We start from the raw sequence: 19,674 nt of genomic DNA on the forward strand, positions 1-19,674 counted from the left end.
AGAGACACCATACCCATTAGCAGTCACACCCCATTCCTCCCTCTCCCTAGGCCCTGACAGCAGCTTATCTACTTTCTGTCTATTCTGGACATTTTATATAAGTGGAATCATATAACATGTGACCTTTTGTTCTGTCTTCTTTCATTTAGCATGATGTTTTCAAGATTCATTCACGTTATAGCATTTGTTAGTGTTCATTCCTTTTTATGACTGTGTGTATAGAGCACATTTTGCTTATCCATTCCTCAGTTGACAGGCATTTAGGTTGTTTCCACTTTTGGGGCCACTTATTTTGTTTCTAATGAAAACTAAACATTTAATTTAATGAAAACTAAACATTTAGATGACACAAATAATTTCCTTATAATGTATGCTACCTATTTCTTTATTACTAATTCATATGATGTATAAAGAGATCAACAGTGAACAATTAACTTCCGGGATTGAATTTTTGAATCTTACCCGCAGTATATATGCCTATATTCTGTTATAAAGATGTGAGACTGGCTGTTCACCTAACAAAGCTAACATTTCAGGCTTTTTCCTCCCTTTAGTGTGTTGCTTTGTGTGTATATTCATCTTGCTTCTAAATTGTTTCTTATCATATTGAGCTTTAAATGCTTAGAGAACCAAATGTGTTTATATATTACATAAAAATATGAATGAGCTTGAGATTTGATTTTTAGTATGAAGAAACTTAGTATAATACTTCAAACTATAGGTTAATTTGAGATTTTGATAGTTCATTCAATTAAAAAAAGATTTATAACTTTGCTTCTATGTCTGTCATTATGGTAGGCAATTGAGTATGGCTGAGATATGATAGAGTCCTTTTCTCATAGAATTTCCATCTGATGAGATAAGAATATGTATAAACATGAGATGAATGATCAATTTGAATTTGGGATACAGAACATGGAGAGTTATTTGTTACATCACAGAATTAAAGTCCTAGAAGAGATGTTTGTGATCAAGTCCGGTTTCTAAGCTTTTCCCATGATCACAGAGTTGGGTAAATGACAGAATCAGGACTCGGATCTGTGTTTCTATGGGTTTTTTTTTTTTCTAGTCCAAAGTTATTTCCTAAATTATATCCCTATAACATGGCTTGAAGTAATTGTCCTTATCGTATAGACTAGGAACAAACTGGTAATGAATACTGACATGCTTTATTGTCCGTATGCTTTACCCAACATAATAATATTTCCCAAGTTATTAGAAAGTGCTGAAACAGTCAGTATATGTTCTCCCTATATTTAAAACAGAGTTTATGATTATTGTATATATTGTAAGATGCCTCTATTGAAAATATTCTAAGCTGTGTTTCTTCGTGGTAATGCCTCAGCCAGCAACCAAAACAAAATGTCTAACAAAAATGAAATGAGAAAATATTTGTACAGTGTTCAGAAAAGTATTTATATCTAGTAAGCCCTATGTTAGTGTTTGTTGAATAAAAGTATGTCACAGAGGTTTCATTTTTCAGAGAGAAATGACTGTATCAGTATGCATTTGTGTTTATTGGAACAAAATATATCTGTAGTAATGGGTACAGGATTATCATTAGCTCATATTCCTCTGAGAACTCAGTTCCCAGCGGAATGGGGAAATATGCTAATACGGGAGCAGGAAATATTTATCGTTCAGCTTCCTCTTTTAACTTATTCAATATTATTTTATAGCATCAACTTAGACTCCTGGAAGCCCAAAAAAGAAACCAAGAAGTGGTTCTTCGTCGCAAAACGGAAGAGGCAAGTTGACCGTTTGGAGGGAACATTCTGGCTTCGAGATAAATGATGTATTTCTATAGACTCAGAGAATGAGCCAATCTCTGTTGCTATTTCAGGTCACAGCTCTTCGTCGGCAAGTAAGGCCCATGTCAGATAAAGTTGCTGGGAAAGTCACTCGGAAGCTGAGCTCATCTGATAGCCCTGTTCAGGACACAGGTCCCAGTGCCACTGCCATGGAAACAGATGCATCGCGGGCTGGAGCCCAGCAGAGGATGAGAGTTCCTGTGGCAAGAGTCCAGGCCTTACCAACCCCCACAACAAACGGAACCAGGTCAACACGATTCATCTATTCCTCCTGGCATCATGTTTGCGTTATTACTGAATGTTGGGCTTAAATGAAAAACAGCTCATTATTTGGCAGCACATAATCAGATAAGCACCTCGGTAATCATGTTTGTCTGTTTTCATAATATAGGAAAAAATATCAGAGGAAAGGACTGACTGGCAGAGTGTTTATTTCCAAGACCGCCCGCATGAAGTGGCAGCTTCTTGAACGAAGAGTCACAGACATCATCATGCAGAAAATGACCATTTCCAATATGGAGGCCGATATGAATAGGCTCCTCAAGGTGTGGGGAACAGGAGGGACATGTGCTCTCGCTTTGCTGACTGCTAATTGTAGTCTTCTAAATATGTTCCTTGGGTAAACTGAGTATGTGTCAGGTTTGTTCGGGGGAGGCAGGGATGGGGGTTGACTCATTGTGTATGAATAGATGAACATCATCTCATTTCTTTTTTTTTTTAATTGTGGTAACAATAGATACCATGAAATACCCCTTAACATATTTTAAAGTGTACATAGCATGGTTTTGTTAACTATAAGCACAATGTTGTAGAGAATTCTACACCTTATCTTGTATAACTGAAACTTTACATCCACTGAGCAGCAACTCATTTCCTCCTCCCGCCAGCCCCTCCTAACCACCATTCTACTTACAGCTTCTGAGTTTTAACTGCTTTTTTTATTTTATTTTATTGAGTTATAGTCAGTTTAGTGTTGTGTCAATTTCCAGTTGTAGAGCACAATTTTTCAGTTATACATACACATACATATATTCATTGTCGCATGCTTTTTCATCGTGAGCTACCACAAGATTTTGTATGTGTTTCCCTGTGCTATACAGTATAATCTTGTTTATCTATTCTATATATACCTGTCAGTATCTACAAATTTCGAGCGCCCAGTCTGCCCCTTCCCACTCCCCTCCCCCTGGCAACCACATTAACTGTTTTAGATACCTCATGTAAGTGGAATCCTGCAGTATTTGCCCTTTTGTGACTTACTTACTTCATTTGGCATAATGTTCTCCAGGTCCTAGGTAAACATAATTTCTTAAAATCCAATTTGTTTTCTCAACAGCAACGGGAAGAACTCACAAAAAGACGAGAGAAACTTTCAAAAAGAAGGGAAAAGATAATCAAGGAGAGTGGAGAGGGAGATAAAAGCGTGGTTAACATCAGTGAGGAGATGGAGTCATTAACGGCTAATATAGATTACATCAATGACAGTATTTCTGATTGTCAAGCCAACATCATGCAAATGGAAGAAGCAAAGGTTTGTAATTAAAAAAAAAATGTTTAATGATTAATGAGAAGTATTTTTTTTGTCATTAAAAGCACTTGGAATTTTCATATGAAGGAATTTTCTTTCTATCTTTAATATGATTCTTGGGTTTTGCATGTTTACCACTCCCTGTCTGCTTTTCAGATTTCTCTGCTGATTTTATGATATTATTTATTGTTTGTAAAAAACATGTATCATTTATTAATCCACCTGGGATTCTTAACTGCTCAAATATGTCTTATCTTTTTAAACTAGACCAGATGTTTCTTGGAGGTAGGAATCAAATTTTATACTTTTCTGAGGAGTCTCATTAGCTAACCCAATAATATCAGATAAATTCATGAAATAGCAGGCTTTGTCTTCTGTTGAACACATTCAGCTCAAAGTACTGATGCATCATATGCTGGTTTTGATGTAGGAAGAAGGAGAAACGTTGGATGTCACTGCGGTCATCAATGCTTGCACACTAACAGAAGCCCGGTACCTGCTGGATCACTTCCTGTCAATGGGCATCAATAAGGTAAGATCTAGCTACGCGATTATTAAAAACCTCAGCTTTGGTTAATTTGTTGTGGTTTTGTTCATCTTTTCCCAGTGATCCTTTCCTTTGTGATAAGGAAGAAGATTCTTTTGAAAAGTCAGCATTATTTACATCAATTCCATTAGCCTGTCATCGGTTGCACTTGTGTATTAGAACAGATAAACAACTTAAAGAATAAAATAATTTCTATTTTACTTTAACAAAGGAAAATTAAAAGAAAAATCCCTTGGGTTGAAAATAAATTTAGTGTCATAATTTTGATTCAATACTGATTCTTTACAGCTCAAAAAAAAAATCAGAAAAGAAAATAAAATACAGTTGCTCTCTGCTTATCTTAAGCAACTTTTGCCTAAATGTTGAAAGTGATAATGATTACTGATTCACCTTTTTTCCCACATTGAGACAGTGCTAAATCCTCTATGTTTTGTTCTCTCACTTAATCTTTACAACATACGAGGAAGTGGGTATTATTCCTACCATTTTGAATATGAGGAAACGAGAATCAGGAAGATAAGGTAACTTGCTCAGCGTCACCAGGCTTGTGAGTGGAGGAGCTGGGATGAATCAAGGTCTATCTGATGTCAGAGTTCAGACATCATATGCATTTGCTATTTGGTACAGATCTTTTTGTATAGGGTCTGTTTTGTATGATCTAAGATAATTTTTTTTTTGGTGTTGTTGTAGGGTCTTCAGGCTGCCCAGAAGGAGGCTCAAATTAAAGTACTTGAAGGTCGGCTTAAGCAAACTGAAATAACCAGTGCTACGCAAAACCAGCTCTTATTCCACATGTTGAAAGAGAAAGCAGAATTAAATCCTGAGCTAGATGCTCTACTCGGCCACGCTTTACAAGGTAATTTGGATTAAATTTCAGCTAAATAAATTGCACGGCAACTTTGCTCTTTGAGTATGCTATACTGTCCCCTTGTCCCCTATAGCTTGACTGAATAGATGCTATATTTACTTAAGCTTTTAATAATTGTTCCTTCTTTAATTTGCATGCATAAATTTGGGGGCATATAATTATTGTCATTACAAGAAATGAGTAGCAACTTAAAAGGGCTTATTTAACATTATTAAGCAATTAGTTTTTAATGAATAAAAAGATCAACTGTGTTTCTGAATTGGTTATTTAAATTGTTTAAAGTATTAACCAATTTCATTCCTTTCCTCTGCATATCTAACTGCCTTAAAAATAAATTTATAAGCGTTTGCTATGGCATCTATTCCACATATCTTATAAGTGGTACATAATCGTGTTTTATGTGGGAGTTTTTAACATTGGATCTGTTTTGATTGGAGTATTGCTTTTTGTTTCCTTTTTGCTGTTATTTACACAGATCTAGATAGCGTACCGTTAGGTAAGTATGTTTAGCTTTCTGTGTACCCTACAGATGCATGAATTACTAATTGTTCATGTACACTAATTGTGGTACATCTTATTTTAAACATTTTTATTGGCAGCCAGCTGGCTTCTGCATGATCTTTTTTGAAATGTACCTGTGACCACAAACATACTAAGTCTTTTGTCTCTCTTACACATTTCCTGATTTTTAAATTTTTAGATATTTAAATAAGTATGTTTCGTTAATTTTCTGTTTTATTATTTGAACTCCAGTTTTGGCTCCAGTTTCATAAGCCCTTCTTTCTTTTCTTATAGGGAAAAAAATGGAACATACACTCCTTTTTAATTTTTAAATATATCTGTTTACTTGTATCTGTTGTTTTACCCTCATAAACAACTTTAATATTTATCTTTGGTGTATATTTGTCTCTGGCATATATTTGCAAGATCTTTAGCTGTTCTTAAGTTTTATAAAATTAAGTGCATATATTACAGATTGAGTAAAACTATCCAAAGGATTTTATATGAAGAGATTGAAACAATATTTATAATCATAGCATGGTATTTGCAAGTCAGAAAGAGCTTCAGATTTCATTGAATATTGAGATTTTCAGTTTTTTTTCTCTTGCCACTGCGATATTCATGTGAACTACAGCCACCCTGAGTAATATCTATGCTCCTCCTGGTGATTTATATATTCATGGAGGTCCAAGAGTATCAGGGTAATTTTATTACTTGTGATTTTTCTGAATGATTATTTTGGAGCAATTTTTATTTAATTAAAATTATTTCAAAATCTGATCTTAACTTTTTCTTTTTCTTTCAAATTACATAACTGTCAAAAGTTTTCTAAATACTTATACTTGAAGGAGAGGAATGTAGCTGAAAGATTAAATGTAATTACCTTTCTAGGTCATTAAACATAATCTATGAGTCTGAATTTATTTAAAATAAATTTATGTTAAATAAGATATTACACAAATAAGATATATGAGCTATTTGATTTTTTTTTACATGTTTACACTGTGTGTTAATCTCAAAATAGTATTTCCTTGAGATCATCTCTGTAATATAGATATGGACAGGCTACTCCTTTGAACCTGCTCCAGATGTAACAAGGACAGGTGGAAAGTGAAACTGTGGTTGTATTAAGGAACCATGTTAGACTACCCATGTTCCTGGATCGTAACCAGAGTTTTGGCCATTCCATGTGTTCTCAAGCATGTTTCTGCTCCTCTTCCTCCTTGTTCTTGTTCTGCTCCTCACCTTTCTCCTCCACCTTCTCTTTATTCTTCTTCATCTCAGTGGCTCCATTATCTCTTTTAACTTGGAAGAAAAATGCAATTCCCTCTTTGATGACCTTTTGTGCAGAAAAATATTAAACTGCTATTTGATGAATGTTGTTACTTTTCACAGCCTTCAAACAACTTTCAATCATCTGTAGCTTAAAGAAGGGTCAGAAGCAGAGAGGGGAGATGCATTTAGCTGATATAACCTGTGACTCATGACGGAAATTTTCCCTAAGGATTGGGGCCATGATCTAGCCCAAAGTGCCTGAAAGAAAGAGCATGGAAGGAGAAAAACACGGATGTAAATCCATGGAAGCTACACAGTCATATACACATTGCTTTAAAAAAATACTTACTTAGTTCCAATTTATCTCAAGTATCTAGGTGCTGAAATTGAAAGATAAGTGAGACACAAAATCTTGCACTCATGGACTTGATGCCTTGCTGAGGGTGATGGACCATGAACAGATTGTGATACATTGCAGTGAGGGCAGAGACTGAAATTTGTACAGGGAGTCACGGGAGTACAAAGAGGGCTTACACAACAAGAATGGAGGAGCTGGTGAAGGCTTTCTGGACAGGGTAAAATTTGAGCTGAAACATAAAGGAAGAAAAAAAAATTAGCGAGGCAAGAGACAAGGTGGAAGGGGGTGCAGGAAAGAGTCACTCTGTGCAGTGAGTAAGTTAAAGCATGGACATTTAGCCACAGTATTATTGGCATGAGCCCTTCAAGCAGGTTGGTGCCCTGGAGCAACAAGGTTATGATATAGGGTGATGGAACATGAGGCTAGAGGGGGAGCCAGGCCCGTACCTTGTGCCTAATAGGCTTGTGTTGTTGCAGCCTTTAAAGAGCATTCTTATTTTCCCTTCTTTTTTCCCTACCTACGTTAATGTTCCTAGGGCCTTTCCCTGTCTTTGGAGAAATGCTAGAAGACTCGTGGGGTTCAGCAGATACTTGTATTCATGGCGAAGATTCATGAGAGCAATGCAGGGAAGGCTTCACAGCAGGATTGTAGCAGAAAAAGATGCAGATGGAGTTGGGAGGAATCCGTGTCCAGGCTGCCTTTTGTTCTCTCCCTCCCATGAGAGATCCCACAGAGTGCATGCGTCCCCTGGAACAAATGCAGCAACGTGTGTGCATGTTTTATGCCCAGGGAAGTCCGTTAGACACTCAGCACCTGCGGTTTTTACTGGGGACTGGTCACACAGGTATCCTCTGTTCAGAACACAGCAGAATTCTAGACATTAGAAATAAAGCTGGAGTTCAGCATAGGACATACTGTTGGCACAAACATTCTAGGTAGAACGAACTTCCCTCATTAGTTAACTGGTGACTAGGGGCACTCTGAGAGGAAGCTGCCAGATGCCCGATGAAGTCCGACCTTGCAGGCAGGCCTTTCTGAGGATAGTGGTCTCTGGGCTTTTGTGTTCACTCTTTTCCATAAGCTACTTAAAAAAAAAAATATATATATATATATATATATATATATATGAATATATATGTAACTTTTAATAAAAAAAACTTTAAAGAAATAACTGGTTAACGTCTAGTGAAGTGAAATCATGCAACTTTATATTGATATGGATGAACTTTAAGGCGTTTGGGAGTTTTAAGTATCTGCCTTTAGCTTTATTCTGCAGTGATGAGAAAAGAAACTGGGGTTGGGCTGGAATTATGTTCTTAGAATTTAGAGTAGAGCAAGGAGGTGATGGCATGTCCTGCTGCCCAGATGACCATTGTGGTACAGACCAAGCTCAGTTCCAAAGAGGGGTCTGATGTGGTAAATGTCGGGGTGAAGGTCTCCATCCTCTGGTGAGGTTGTTTATTTCAGACCGTAATTATCTCTAAATAAGGCGTATGTGCATATGCAGGAGTTCAGTAGTTTTCACTAAGCACTCACATGATGTTTAACATACTAACCGGTTTCATCACTCCCTACAAGAAAATTACTGGTCAGTCTTGGTCTGCTTTTATACATGGGAAAATAAGGGCTGTGTTTGTCATCCTGACATTTTCTATGTTATTGACTGATTCCATCACCTTAGCACTCAATTTTCCTGTCTGTGAAGCACGTCCAAAGCCTCCAGGTGTGGGCTTTGAGGTACATATGGCCTTCAAGACCATGTTTCTCATTTCAGACAGTAAACTCCCTCTGTGCGGGTCCTAGAAGGGCTCCATTTTAGAGAGCGCTCTCAGGTATTACTGACTTTCCATCCAAGTGCCTGCTGAACAGTGAAGAAGAAAGGAATTAGTTGACTCATGAGCACAATCCAGAAGTTAAAGGGAGATGAATCCTATATATTTTTCATTAACACACAAATTACTGATAATATTATCTTTGGTTTTGTGAAATGACTTTATAATAAAATGTGTAAGTTTTGAACACTTGTACCTGTATTGGGGGCTCTTTGACACTTTAAATAGTTCACTTTCAGTGGCTGTTCTATTTACTGACTTCCTACTAGTTTCATATGTTTGCTTTTCCCTCTCTTTTTTATTAGTGTGCTGCTGTTGTTCTGAAATAGCAGTGGTTTGTTTGTATTTATTTACAAAACCGTTGCATGCAAACCTATGGTTTTTGTCTTTTATGTACATGTGAGTGAGCCGCATGCTGTTGTGTGACTTCTGAATATCTTCATACACACACGTACTCTCTCTCTCTACTTGAAAACAAAAATAAAGATAAGGGGAAATATTTAAGTGAATTGGAATACTGATAAAGTATGCATACCAAGTATGTTTACACTTACGTAGTTTTAAAAGTTGGCTCAGTACATTAGAGGGAGCTCAAGTAGCATTTACTTTAATCTTTTACTCTGTGTTCCTCTGGTTTTTCAAATGTGGGATGAATGGATGACATGGGATAAATACATACTCTGAAAAAATATATATACAATTATACATACTCTGATAAATACATGATCTCATTATATCTCAAATACAGGATCCCATGAATACTGTTTTCTGTGTTATATCATTCAAACTCATGGCTTTCCTATTTTGAACGTATCTGTTGTTTTTTTTTTTTTTTCTCATCATAGGACATACAATCAAAGGAGTTTCTTAGAAATATTTTTTTGCATTTCTGTTTTGGTTTCTATATTCCAAAACCAAAGGGCCCTTATTGAGATCTTGGGCTGATGTTTATTATAGCATAGGGATTACAGTCATCATTCAAATTGTGACATGTGGGTAATACACACTTTTTGGGCTTTTTTATAGAAAATGTAGAGGACAGCACTGATGACGATGTTCCTTTACACAGCCCAGGATCAGAAGGCGGGTAAGAGAGTCTTCAGAAACTTAGTAGATTTGACTCATTTCTGTAATATTTTAATACTTTTATCTTGTTGCATCAGTTACCATAAGACAAAGAATTTTGGAGTTTACGACTAAGTGAAGAGCACTAGAAACAATCATATGGAAACCAAACTGTGTAATGCTTAAACTTCAAAAACATTAAAAATAGTCGGATACTTAAGGAAGGAAAATGAATTCTTTTAATTCAGTTGTTTTGATTTTGGGTATCGTCATTCTGTGTTTTCCATGGGCATGTAAATTTTTTCCCCGTATTTATGCTGAGAGAGGACATACAGTTTTCTATAAGAAGTTCCATTTTAATCTTGTGCTTAATTATTTCCACATAGCTCACTGTCTTCAGACCTTATGAAGCTTTGTGGTGAAGTGAAGCCAAAAAGCAAGGTAAGGAGAATTGAAAACACCAGGTAGACATTTTTACTACTGTTCCTTATTATTCCTGTTAGAACAGAGGGCACAGGGTTGACTCTTCATAGGTTAGCAAGTAGGCATGCTTTCACCAAAGGTTTCATGTGTGAGAAAGTTAGTGCTTGATTATAGTCCCCTTTTAAAAACAATTTATATTGAACAGTTTCTCCTTTATGGAACTTGTGATTTACTGTATTCTTGCACTTTTTCCATTAGATAAGATATGATTATGGAGAGCAGTCCTTAAAAATAATTTAGACAGACAGGAGATTTTTGAAATTTTAACATTCTAATATTTGTGTGTGTGTGTGTGTGTGTGTGGATGAATTTCTAATATGTTCTTAAGTGTTCCTTATTTATTTTAATTGTATCCAAAGGTGGTTTGAATAAGCCAACTCTTAATCATTATTTTGTTTTAAAAACTGAGGCTATAATGGATATTTGTGAAGTGTAAAAAAATATGAGAAGTACATACTGTTAAGTGTGTAAGACACACAATATATTTCAGATTGAGTGTTGGTAGCATTTGCTATTAGATGAATTACAACCATTTTAAGATGTTTGAAAACAAAGGATTTTTGCGGTGCTTAGTAAATATTTGTTGAATGAATGGGTGGGATCAGGACCTGAAAGAACTGTCTTGTGCTAATGGGCAGGATGGATTTGAGGCCCACAGTGGCTGGCCAGGTAATGCAAGTGAGTAACCGGCCTGGATGTAAGCTAATTAGTAGGGGTGAGTCTGATTACCTGCAGAGGACATGCCCCGCCTGAAACACCACTCCGCTATTGCTTATTTTTGCCGCGTTGGAGTATGGGCCTAAGGCTGCCAGATTCTCAGTTTTTTCGAGAGAAGCCCCACATGAGGATTTTAATGGGGAGTTTCTTTATCTTTGAATTACTGGGCTTGCCAGTCAAAGCACATCGACAGGCTTTGTGTGCAGTCCTGGAGCTACTGGCTTGGTAACGTGTGGTTTGCGTTTATTATTCTAAGTGACTAAGCAGAAGTTACCCAGACTCAGAGAAAACATTCTAGTGTAGTTTGGATCCAGTCTTAAGTGGAGGAGAGAGTCTCTTAAGGTGACTTTGTGTTTCAGGCGCTGTGAAAGCCTCGTCATTCATGCCCTCGTAGGATGCCAGGGAGAGGTGTGAAGGGGTGGCAAAAGGCCATCTCGTGGAGAAAACCACTGTGGTTAGGAATCCCCAAGAAAATGATTCCATTGGCAAAACGCTGGCCTAAAGGGCTTTTTCTTTCCAAAAGTTTTCTTGTGCTCTCTGCCACTCCTTTTGAACTGCAAAGATGCCTAAAAGGATCTCCAATCATTCATTTTTCACTTATTGAACAAACGAAGTTGGCTGTATATGTTCAACAGATATGTACCAGCACTGTGTTAAATGCAGGGGATGTAAAGTTGAATACAACAGGGTGTCTGCACTCTAAAGGTTTATAATCTGGCAAACACCATGATTGTCTGTTAGTACGTTAGTGAGAACAACCAACAAGCATTAAGAAGGTAGTCCCTTGGTTTTTTAGGAGTATGGAAGAGAATGCTTACGGTGAATTCAGATTCTAGGGAAAATTAACCTTCACCTGCCTCACCATGCTGCCAAAAGCTAGGATGGGCTGGTGTTGGATATCCAGCAGGCAGATTAAACAACCAGTGAAGACATCAGGGGGCAGTGTCATAAAAATGGAGATACAAATAAAAAAATTGATATTAAAATAAAATTTATATTAAATAAATCATCTAAGCTTGGGAAGAATCAAAACTTAGTTGAAAGTCCCTGCAATTATCTTTTGGTTTAATTTCTTTCTTTCTTTCTTTTTTTTTTAATGAGACATTGAGGGAGCTGGCCACTAGTGTCAGGATGGCATAGTTATGTTGGAGGCAAATTGCCTGGTTTTGAATCTGGCTTTGCCACTTACTAGCTGTGTGACTTTGGACTTTTAGCTTCTGTGTGCCTCAGTTTCCTCATTTGTGAATTGGGATAACGATAGTGTATGCTAATATAATAAAGTGTTTAGAACAATTTCTGGCATCCAGTGAGTATAATACAAATGTTGGCTATTATTATGGCCCCTAAAAGTCTTATCTGGCTGTAGCTTTGGCTTGTCACTATCTTACATGCTATGTTTGACACACTTGCTAGGAAAAGACACGCTAAATGTTTTTACCTATTTCAAACTAATATCAAATCTCTATTCCCTAATCATCTTCTCTGCGAACGTTTGCACCTGATTGCTTTTCCTTCCATTCTCTGACTAGGCTCGAAGGAGAACCACCACTCAAATGGAATTGCTGTATGCAGATAGCAGTGAACTAGCTTCAGACACTAGTGCAGGAGATGCCTCCTTGCCTGGCCCTCTTACACCTGTCGCAGAAGGGCAAGAGATTGGAATGCATACTGAGACCAGTACTTCTGCTAGGGAAAAAGAGCTCCCTCCCCCATCTGGCTTCCCTTCTAAGATAGGCAGCATGTAAGTCTGGCCCAGCTACACTAACTTCCTTTCTTTTGGCCTTTCTTTCTTTCTTTTTTTTAAAATATGCATGTTGCTAATTTCTATTTTTTAAAAAATTATGTAAATAAGATCTCTAGTTTTCAAAGTAATTTTTGCTAGGTGTCTTGTCCCCTAATTTTTTGAACATTCAAAATAATTTAAATGAGATGTTCTGTGTTGAAATTGCCTTGTCCTATTTCTAAGTTTTAGGGTCTTTCTTAAAGATTATCATTTTTATAAAGGCTGAGATGTGAATTACAGGCAAAATTTATTTAGAAACACATTTAGGTTATAAAATCATTATATCAAACAGAACCTTAGAGACTCTTTAGTTTGCTCCAAATTATGGTATATCCTCGTTCTAAGAGCCTGGTCAGGTTAGTAGACTTTTGCTGACACTTTTAAAGAAAAATACAGATATCAGTTACCAACCTAATACATTTTGAACTTTCCTTATTCTTTGCCTTGAAGACGTTGCACATCTGGGATGAGTGTATACACAAAGTATTATTATTATATTATTAAAGAGTTGAAGGAGGAAACATTTCCCATCTAAGATAATCTTAATAAGAAACATTCTATTCAAAACAGATTTAACTTAGAAATTGTTCATTATTATCTTGAGAAGAAAGATTTTCCTACACAGGCCAGTGTGTATATACGTGTGTGTGCTTTGTTGTATTAAAACTACATCCGTCATTCACTAGTAAAGATTTTTAATGACTTTTATCAAACTAATCCTCACATCTGATCTAGCAAATAATTTATTGGATGAACACATGACTGCATTGAGAAACAGTGCCAAAAAAAAGGGACACACACTGGATGACTCTACAAATAGTAAACTATAACAAACTCCCTTCCCCCCCAACCTGAGTATCTGTTTCCCATAACTTTCTTCATCTTATGAAGGTATTTTCATTGTCTTCCATTCAGTAAGCCCATCTGCTACCTTTAGTTCCAAAATTAATTTTGATGATGACAGAACTTTCTTGCTTGTGCTTGAGGTGGCCTATGTGATTAACTATTGAATTTGCTGAAAAAGATTGCTAACCAGTATAGCTTATGGCTTCAGTGCTTTTTTGATAAGATAACAGTAGAAGAAATGCTTTTGGAGAAGGTAGTGATGTAGAACTGAGAACAGATTTTAGGAACTCCCATGTGTTCAGCATTTAGTCTGTCAGATGAATAGAAACTTTTGGAACTTCAAGACTAAATCTATGACCTGGAATCCAGAATTCAGGTAATACCTTCTTTTTGCCTTTTTCTTTTTAAAAATGTTATCATTCATGACAGGTTGTAGAAAATATCTTTCAGATACTGTCTCTTCACATAAGTTATTTTCAAGTTTTCATCAATTAAGATGCTTGTGTAATTCTGTACAAATTTAAGAGCTGGTCATGTGCTGGTGCAATAACTCTTATAACCCATTACTTCATGGCTTTTATTGCATAAAATAAAATAATTTACCTAGGTAGGCCTTATGATTTAAATGATGCAGACCTTCTAAAATGTGATTTCCTCTAATTAGAAAAATCAGGCACATGAAGTTTAATTACATTTAGTTTTCACTTTCAAGTAGGAATCATTGTAAGCCCATTCTGAGGATCCTGCATTCTAATTCTTTAGTGTTTTTTGCCTTATTTGTATAACTAGCCAAGGATAGCAAAATTTCATTTTCTTCAATTAAAATTCATTACCACTATACACAAAAATCATAGTCTGAAGTTGTTAATTACATAGCCATTATTCAACATTTGAAATTTATAATAAAACAAAAATATTTTTATTACCAAAATTTATATAGCTAACAAATACTTAAATACTAGTTAAGTAAAACATTTTTTGTGATTACCTGTAGTATTCTTTTGTAACTGTAAATAATAATTAATTAAATTTCATTGTTTCTCATATTCAGATATTCTAGTATCTTTGTTCTTGCAAGATTGTAAAGACAATTTTTCTTCAACTAAAGCAATTTTAATCAAACTTATACTCATTTAAAATTTAAAAATTCGTTTCAGCCACTTGGCAGTATAGCACTGATGTTTATGTTCAAAGATAATAGGCTTATCTATTTTTGGTAAGATTGCCAATTTAAAAATTAAATGTACAGTTGTCAAGCTCCCATTAATTAAAAATAACTTGTGTAATATTTTCCTTTCCTAGTTCTATCTTTTATTCCCAAGTACCTTTTTCAAGTTCTAGTTAGTAATCTATAAAAATTTAGGTTGAACTGCCAAAGTGATACGTATGTATTTAAAATTAGATGATTACAGAATCTTCTCTCTTAGTTCCAGACAGTCATCTCTGTCAGAAAAAAAACTACCAGAGCCTTCCCCCGTAGCGAGGAGAAAGGCGTATGAGAAAGCAGAAAAACCAAAGACCAAGGAGCACAAGCAGTAAGTTGCTAATGCTTTTTTATCTGTTAGATCGTATAAAATATCAGCGGCACTGAGATGCTGAAGGACAACAGTGGAATCATTTTCCATATTTAGGCTGACTCTGGGATTGTGACTGATTTGACTTAAGACAATCAAATCAGCTGTTGGCTTACGGTCTTCTAATTTTCTTGGCCACACACATAACCTGTAAATAAAATCCAGTAACTGTTCCCGATCATATACCCTGATTTATTTTTCAATTATTTGTGTATATCATTGTAGGGTTAATGTACCTTTGAGGAGAGGTTTATTAAAACTGTAATTCAAATAGTCTTCTAGAAAAATTTGAAATTAATTTTGACTGTTACCTGATAAAACAGACATTGATTTCACCTCTTTAAAGTGGTTGAAAAAAATCTAATGTTAGAAGATGTGTGAGTTGTACTATTTTCTTGCTGTTCTTTCATATTTAAATTGGTATTATCCTTAATTTTTTTGTTGTTGAAATCTTTTAAAAGCTGTGTGTGTGTTTTGTGAGGGTTAGTTTGCCTAATAGTATATAATATGGTCCACTTACCTGGGTATTTGTAAACTGCAACACTACAACACGCAGAAAGTTATGAATGGGTTAGAGCCACTGCACCTTTCTCCCCTGCGGCACACTCACGTTTCCCTCAGGTCACCTAACGAGCTGCACATGGCAGGTCAGTCTCTGACATGGTCTTAAGTGAGAGTATCAATGGCAGTCTCTATTCAAACATTGGCAAAGCCAGTTTCTTCAACATAAAATAAATATAAAAAGAAGTTTTTGGGTGTTTTCTGTACCCAAGTGGACGGTCTTATACCATCCCCCAACCCTGTACCATCACGCACACTCTCTACTTTGACCACTGGTTTTAGCTGACTTGAATGTCATGGAAATTCTTCTAGTCATCCTTGCTTCCTGTATTTAAAGATGTAATTTACCTGTTTCTACTGAATAAAATATCTGAAGAATAATTAGGAGGTAGAGGATGAAGCAAATAAGTAATTTTAAAATAAATGAATGAATCAGTTGAATAAGCAAATCCCTCTTAATCTCTCAGGGTCTGTTTCCTCATCTGTAAAGGGAGCATCTTGGTCTCAACTGTAAAGCTGTGTAATTTTAAATTTGCCTTGCTTTATTCATACCGAGTTTAGATTTCAGCAGACAGGACTTTTTCTTTAGTGCCATCTCGTGGCCAGTGTAACACAGTCCAGTGGGAAAAAATTCTAATTAACTTGTTCAGAGTGCATTTTATCTTATGAAAAAGGAAGAAAGGAGGGAAGGAAGGAATTCTCTAATGAAAAGCTTTTGTTTTCAAAGCATGTTTCTTGTAACATTTCTAACAAATTAAAGCCAATTAAAGCCGCCTATTTAACTTTTCTTTTCCTTGTAGCTCAGATTCTGGAGCCTCAGAGGCTAGCCTTTCACCTCCGTCTTCCCCACCGAGCCGGCCCCGTAATGAGCTGAATGTTTTTAATCGTCTCACTGTTTCTCAGGGACACACATCAGTTCAGCAGGATAAGTAAGTCATTAACGTAGAAGAGTCCCAGCTATGGATTATAATATTCCTGAGCCTTTCAGTACAATCTATAGAAAACATTTAACTTTCTCTCTGCGTGGGAGATGGAGTCTGACTTGTGAACTCTTGCCGTATTTTATGTGTTTTTCCAATGGGAAATGAACCACATACACAAAATTAGACAAATTTATTTTCCTGCTGAACATTATTCCCTGCTGTAGATTTGCATCGCTCTACTTGAGCACTTGCCTTGCCTTTTCCTTTTGCAAGTAGATTAGAATTGAAATAATCTTTGAGATCATTTGAAGTTCAAATTTCTTGGGATTCTCTATCTTCACTGAGCCCATAAAAGCCTCTAATCTGGATAGCCTGCATTGAAAAGAGGCAAACTATTGTACTTTTGGTGGATATGACAGCTTACAAAGACCATATCACATGTGTGTAAAATGTTGTTACCATTTGGTTGTTGTACAAATCCACCACAAAACTTGAGTCATTGTGTTCTTGAAAAAAAAAGAGTACCTTTATGGGTGGAGGGGTTAGAACTCAGGGTGGGCTGTTGGGGAAGAAAAGTAGGAGGGGTAAGGAAAATACAAAATTTTCATCAAACTTGAAGTGAAAAAATATTCACACATTGAGCCAGAATCTCTCTTGCAAGAATATCATACTAACAGTTTTGCTATAAAGTATTTAATAACTCTGACTTTGTCTGCTTTGATTTTAAATTATAACATTGTGGATGTATGTACCTGATACCCAGTCTGCCACACCAATTTGTTTTCTATGCTATGATCTTCCTATATATATCAACGATTTTGAACTTTACAGAATAGTGTTTAAGATCTGTCTGGCGTGTTTAGATCATGCTAAATGGCTCTGTAGACTTAGAGAGATACAACATTATTTTGAAATAATCTTTAATCTACTTAATTTATGGGTAAAATTCTTGATTAGATTTTAATATAGTTTAATCAGTAGATGATATGTCCTTTAAAATGATCTAGTTAGGTGATTTAAAAAAAATTAAAGCAAATATCAAGACTCTTGAACATTGTTAAATCATACCTTTCATTTAATTGAGAAAAGAGTGGAACATTAGGAATGTCTTTAGGGAGTCCATTTGCACTAGTGATGTGAAGAATTACTAAAGTTTGACTACCCTGTATTTGCAGTCATAAAATTTTCCGTCAGTCTTTTGATAATCTTGACAGTCTAATCATAGTTCCATGGTTTTTTTACTGAAATAGTTTATGAGCTACCAATCATTGACTCCATTGTCGTCTCTATAAATTAAAACTTAAAATAACTGACTACCCCAAACACTCACCTACCTTTTGAATCACTTTCTTTGGACTCCTTTTTGAGACTAGCATATTTCACCTGCTAGAAGTGAGGTCCCACACATTGTTTCTGATGACATGACATGCCAGCACTCACTCTGTTCTCATCCTTCCCAAGCCCATTGTATGATACTACACGCTAAATATTTAGTATCCGAATAACCGGACTTACTGTCAGTCCTGGAGCTTTCAGGGTCAGGCTGACAGAAATGGCTCACTGATTTCTAAAATCCCACCAAAACCTCCCCGCTGTTACTGAGGGACTGGCTAGGCAGAAGACCTGCATCTTTTTGAGATGAGTTAAATCAAGTTATTAAATTTTGAGTTATTCGCTCCCCACACAAACATATAATATATTTGTTTAACTTTCATATGAGACTCTACAGTAATTATCAAGAGGAATGAAATTCATTCATGGCTATTGAAATGGGGGAATTTTTCTAGTACTAGTCAAATTAAATAGTGTCTTAAAGTGATGGATTTCATTTACCTGATGTTGTGCCTCTTCAGGGCCTACATTTTACAAAGTGAGGGTAGGTAGGTTCCATGGATCAGTAATAGAAAGTTTTCCCCCCTAAATCTTGGTAGAAAACATAAGAACAAAATATTTTACCTAATTGAGGAGTATGTTGAATTTGCTGATATCCAGTGCAAACAGGAAAGCAGGGCCTGTTAAAGGAAATGTGTGCTGTGTTTCTATTATTCATACTATTGAATCAGTTCAGCCTCAGTGTCTACCTGTTAACATCTGCATTCCTTTTCCTCATAATTCTGACTCTTTCACTGTAGGTCTGATGAGAGTGACTCTTCTGTGTCGGAGGTACACAGGTACTTTCTATCTTTCCTACTTTCTGGCCTTTCATTGATGACCTAAATTGCCTTCCTAGAAACTTTAAGCAAGTCTCATTTTTGTTGCATTCATAACTGGTAAATGTCAATGCACTAATATTTTTAACCATTAATTTTAATATATATATAAAATATATTTTTGTGACCATAACTCTCAGACAAGGTAGTGGCAGGCTTTTTTGTATAATGGCATAAAAACTTGTGCTATTTGTTTTCTGTCTGTAATCTAAAAAGTTTTCTTTAAAAGAAGTTAAGTTCAATGAAAATTAATTTCCTCAATGAATATTGCCCCCTCAAAGTGTGGGAGGTGAAGAAGTTTTTTATATTGGTTTATCGATTTTAAATGAGAAGTTTATGGCAGGCTTTGTGATGAAAAAAGGTACGCTACGGGAAAAAGGATACTATGGTACCTAAAATATAGAAAGAAAAGGAGTTTTTGAAAATAATAAATTTTTTAACTAGTAAATGCTATTTTAGAAATAACAATGTTGCTTTTTTTTCATGTTACGGAATTTTTTGGACTCTTAATTTCTTTTTCTTTCTATCATTTCCTCTTTCCACTAATCATTTTGTCTCCTTTCTCTTTGCACTTTCTCCCCATGTTTTATGGCCATTTTCCTGATCACCAGTAGATCCTCCAGAAGGTAGGCAGGGGGAGGGAGAGGAAATTAATCTTACTCACAGTGTTCCAAGGCTTTACTGGTTTTGCATGGAACAAAAATAAGCATTTTTTTTTCCTTCAGATCAGATCTGTTGTATAAGTTTGCAATATTTAACCTTAACTTAAACTATTTTAAACTTGATTTATAT

The 19,674-nt window shown here is 35.8% G+C and overlaps 1 protein-coding gene across 6 annotated transcripts in view; it reads left to right on the forward strand.

The window, feature by feature from the left end:
* The window catches only part of KIF21A (kinesin family member 21A), a 138,606-nt gene that overhangs the window by 101,069 nt on the left and 17,863 nt on the right, over window positions 1-19,674 (forward strand). For 2 of the 6 annotated variants that reach the window (XM_072972994.1, XM_072972998.1), the window contains exons 17-30: window positions 1,680-1,748; window positions 1,844-2,058; window positions 2,203-2,356; window positions 3,148-3,342; window positions 3,770-3,871; window positions 4,577-4,742; window positions 5,230-5,250; window positions 9,747-9,807; window positions 10,172-10,226; window positions 12,515-12,726; window positions 15,042-15,149; window positions 16,550-16,678; window positions 18,805-18,843; window positions 19,494-19,508. In XM_072972994.1, coding sequence (XP_072829095.1) covers window positions 1,680-1,748; window positions 1,844-2,058; window positions 2,203-2,356; window positions 3,148-3,342; window positions 3,770-3,871; window positions 4,577-4,742; window positions 5,230-5,250; window positions 9,747-9,807; window positions 10,172-10,226; window positions 12,515-12,726; window positions 15,042-15,149; window positions 16,550-16,678; window positions 18,805-18,843; window positions 19,494-19,508 — 1,541 coding nt within the window. Of the gene's footprint in view, window positions 1-1,679; window positions 1,749-1,843; window positions 2,059-2,202; window positions 2,357-3,147; window positions 3,343-3,769; window positions 3,872-4,576; window positions 4,743-5,229; window positions 5,251-9,746; window positions 9,808-10,171; window positions 10,227-12,514; window positions 12,727-15,041; window positions 15,150-16,549; window positions 16,679-18,804; window positions 18,844-19,493; window positions 19,509-19,674 lie in introns of those variants that run through there. The other 4 variants (XM_072972999.1, XM_072972995.1, XM_072972996.1 and 1 more) reach the window with 4 other exon arrangements.

This window comes from Vicugna pacos, chromosome 12 (assembly GCF_048564905.1).
Source record: "Vicugna pacos chromosome 12, VicPac4, whole genome shotgun sequence".
In the NCBI taxonomy this organism is placed as follows: domain Eukaryota; kingdom Metazoa; phylum Chordata; class Mammalia; order Artiodactyla; family Camelidae; genus Vicugna; species Vicugna pacos.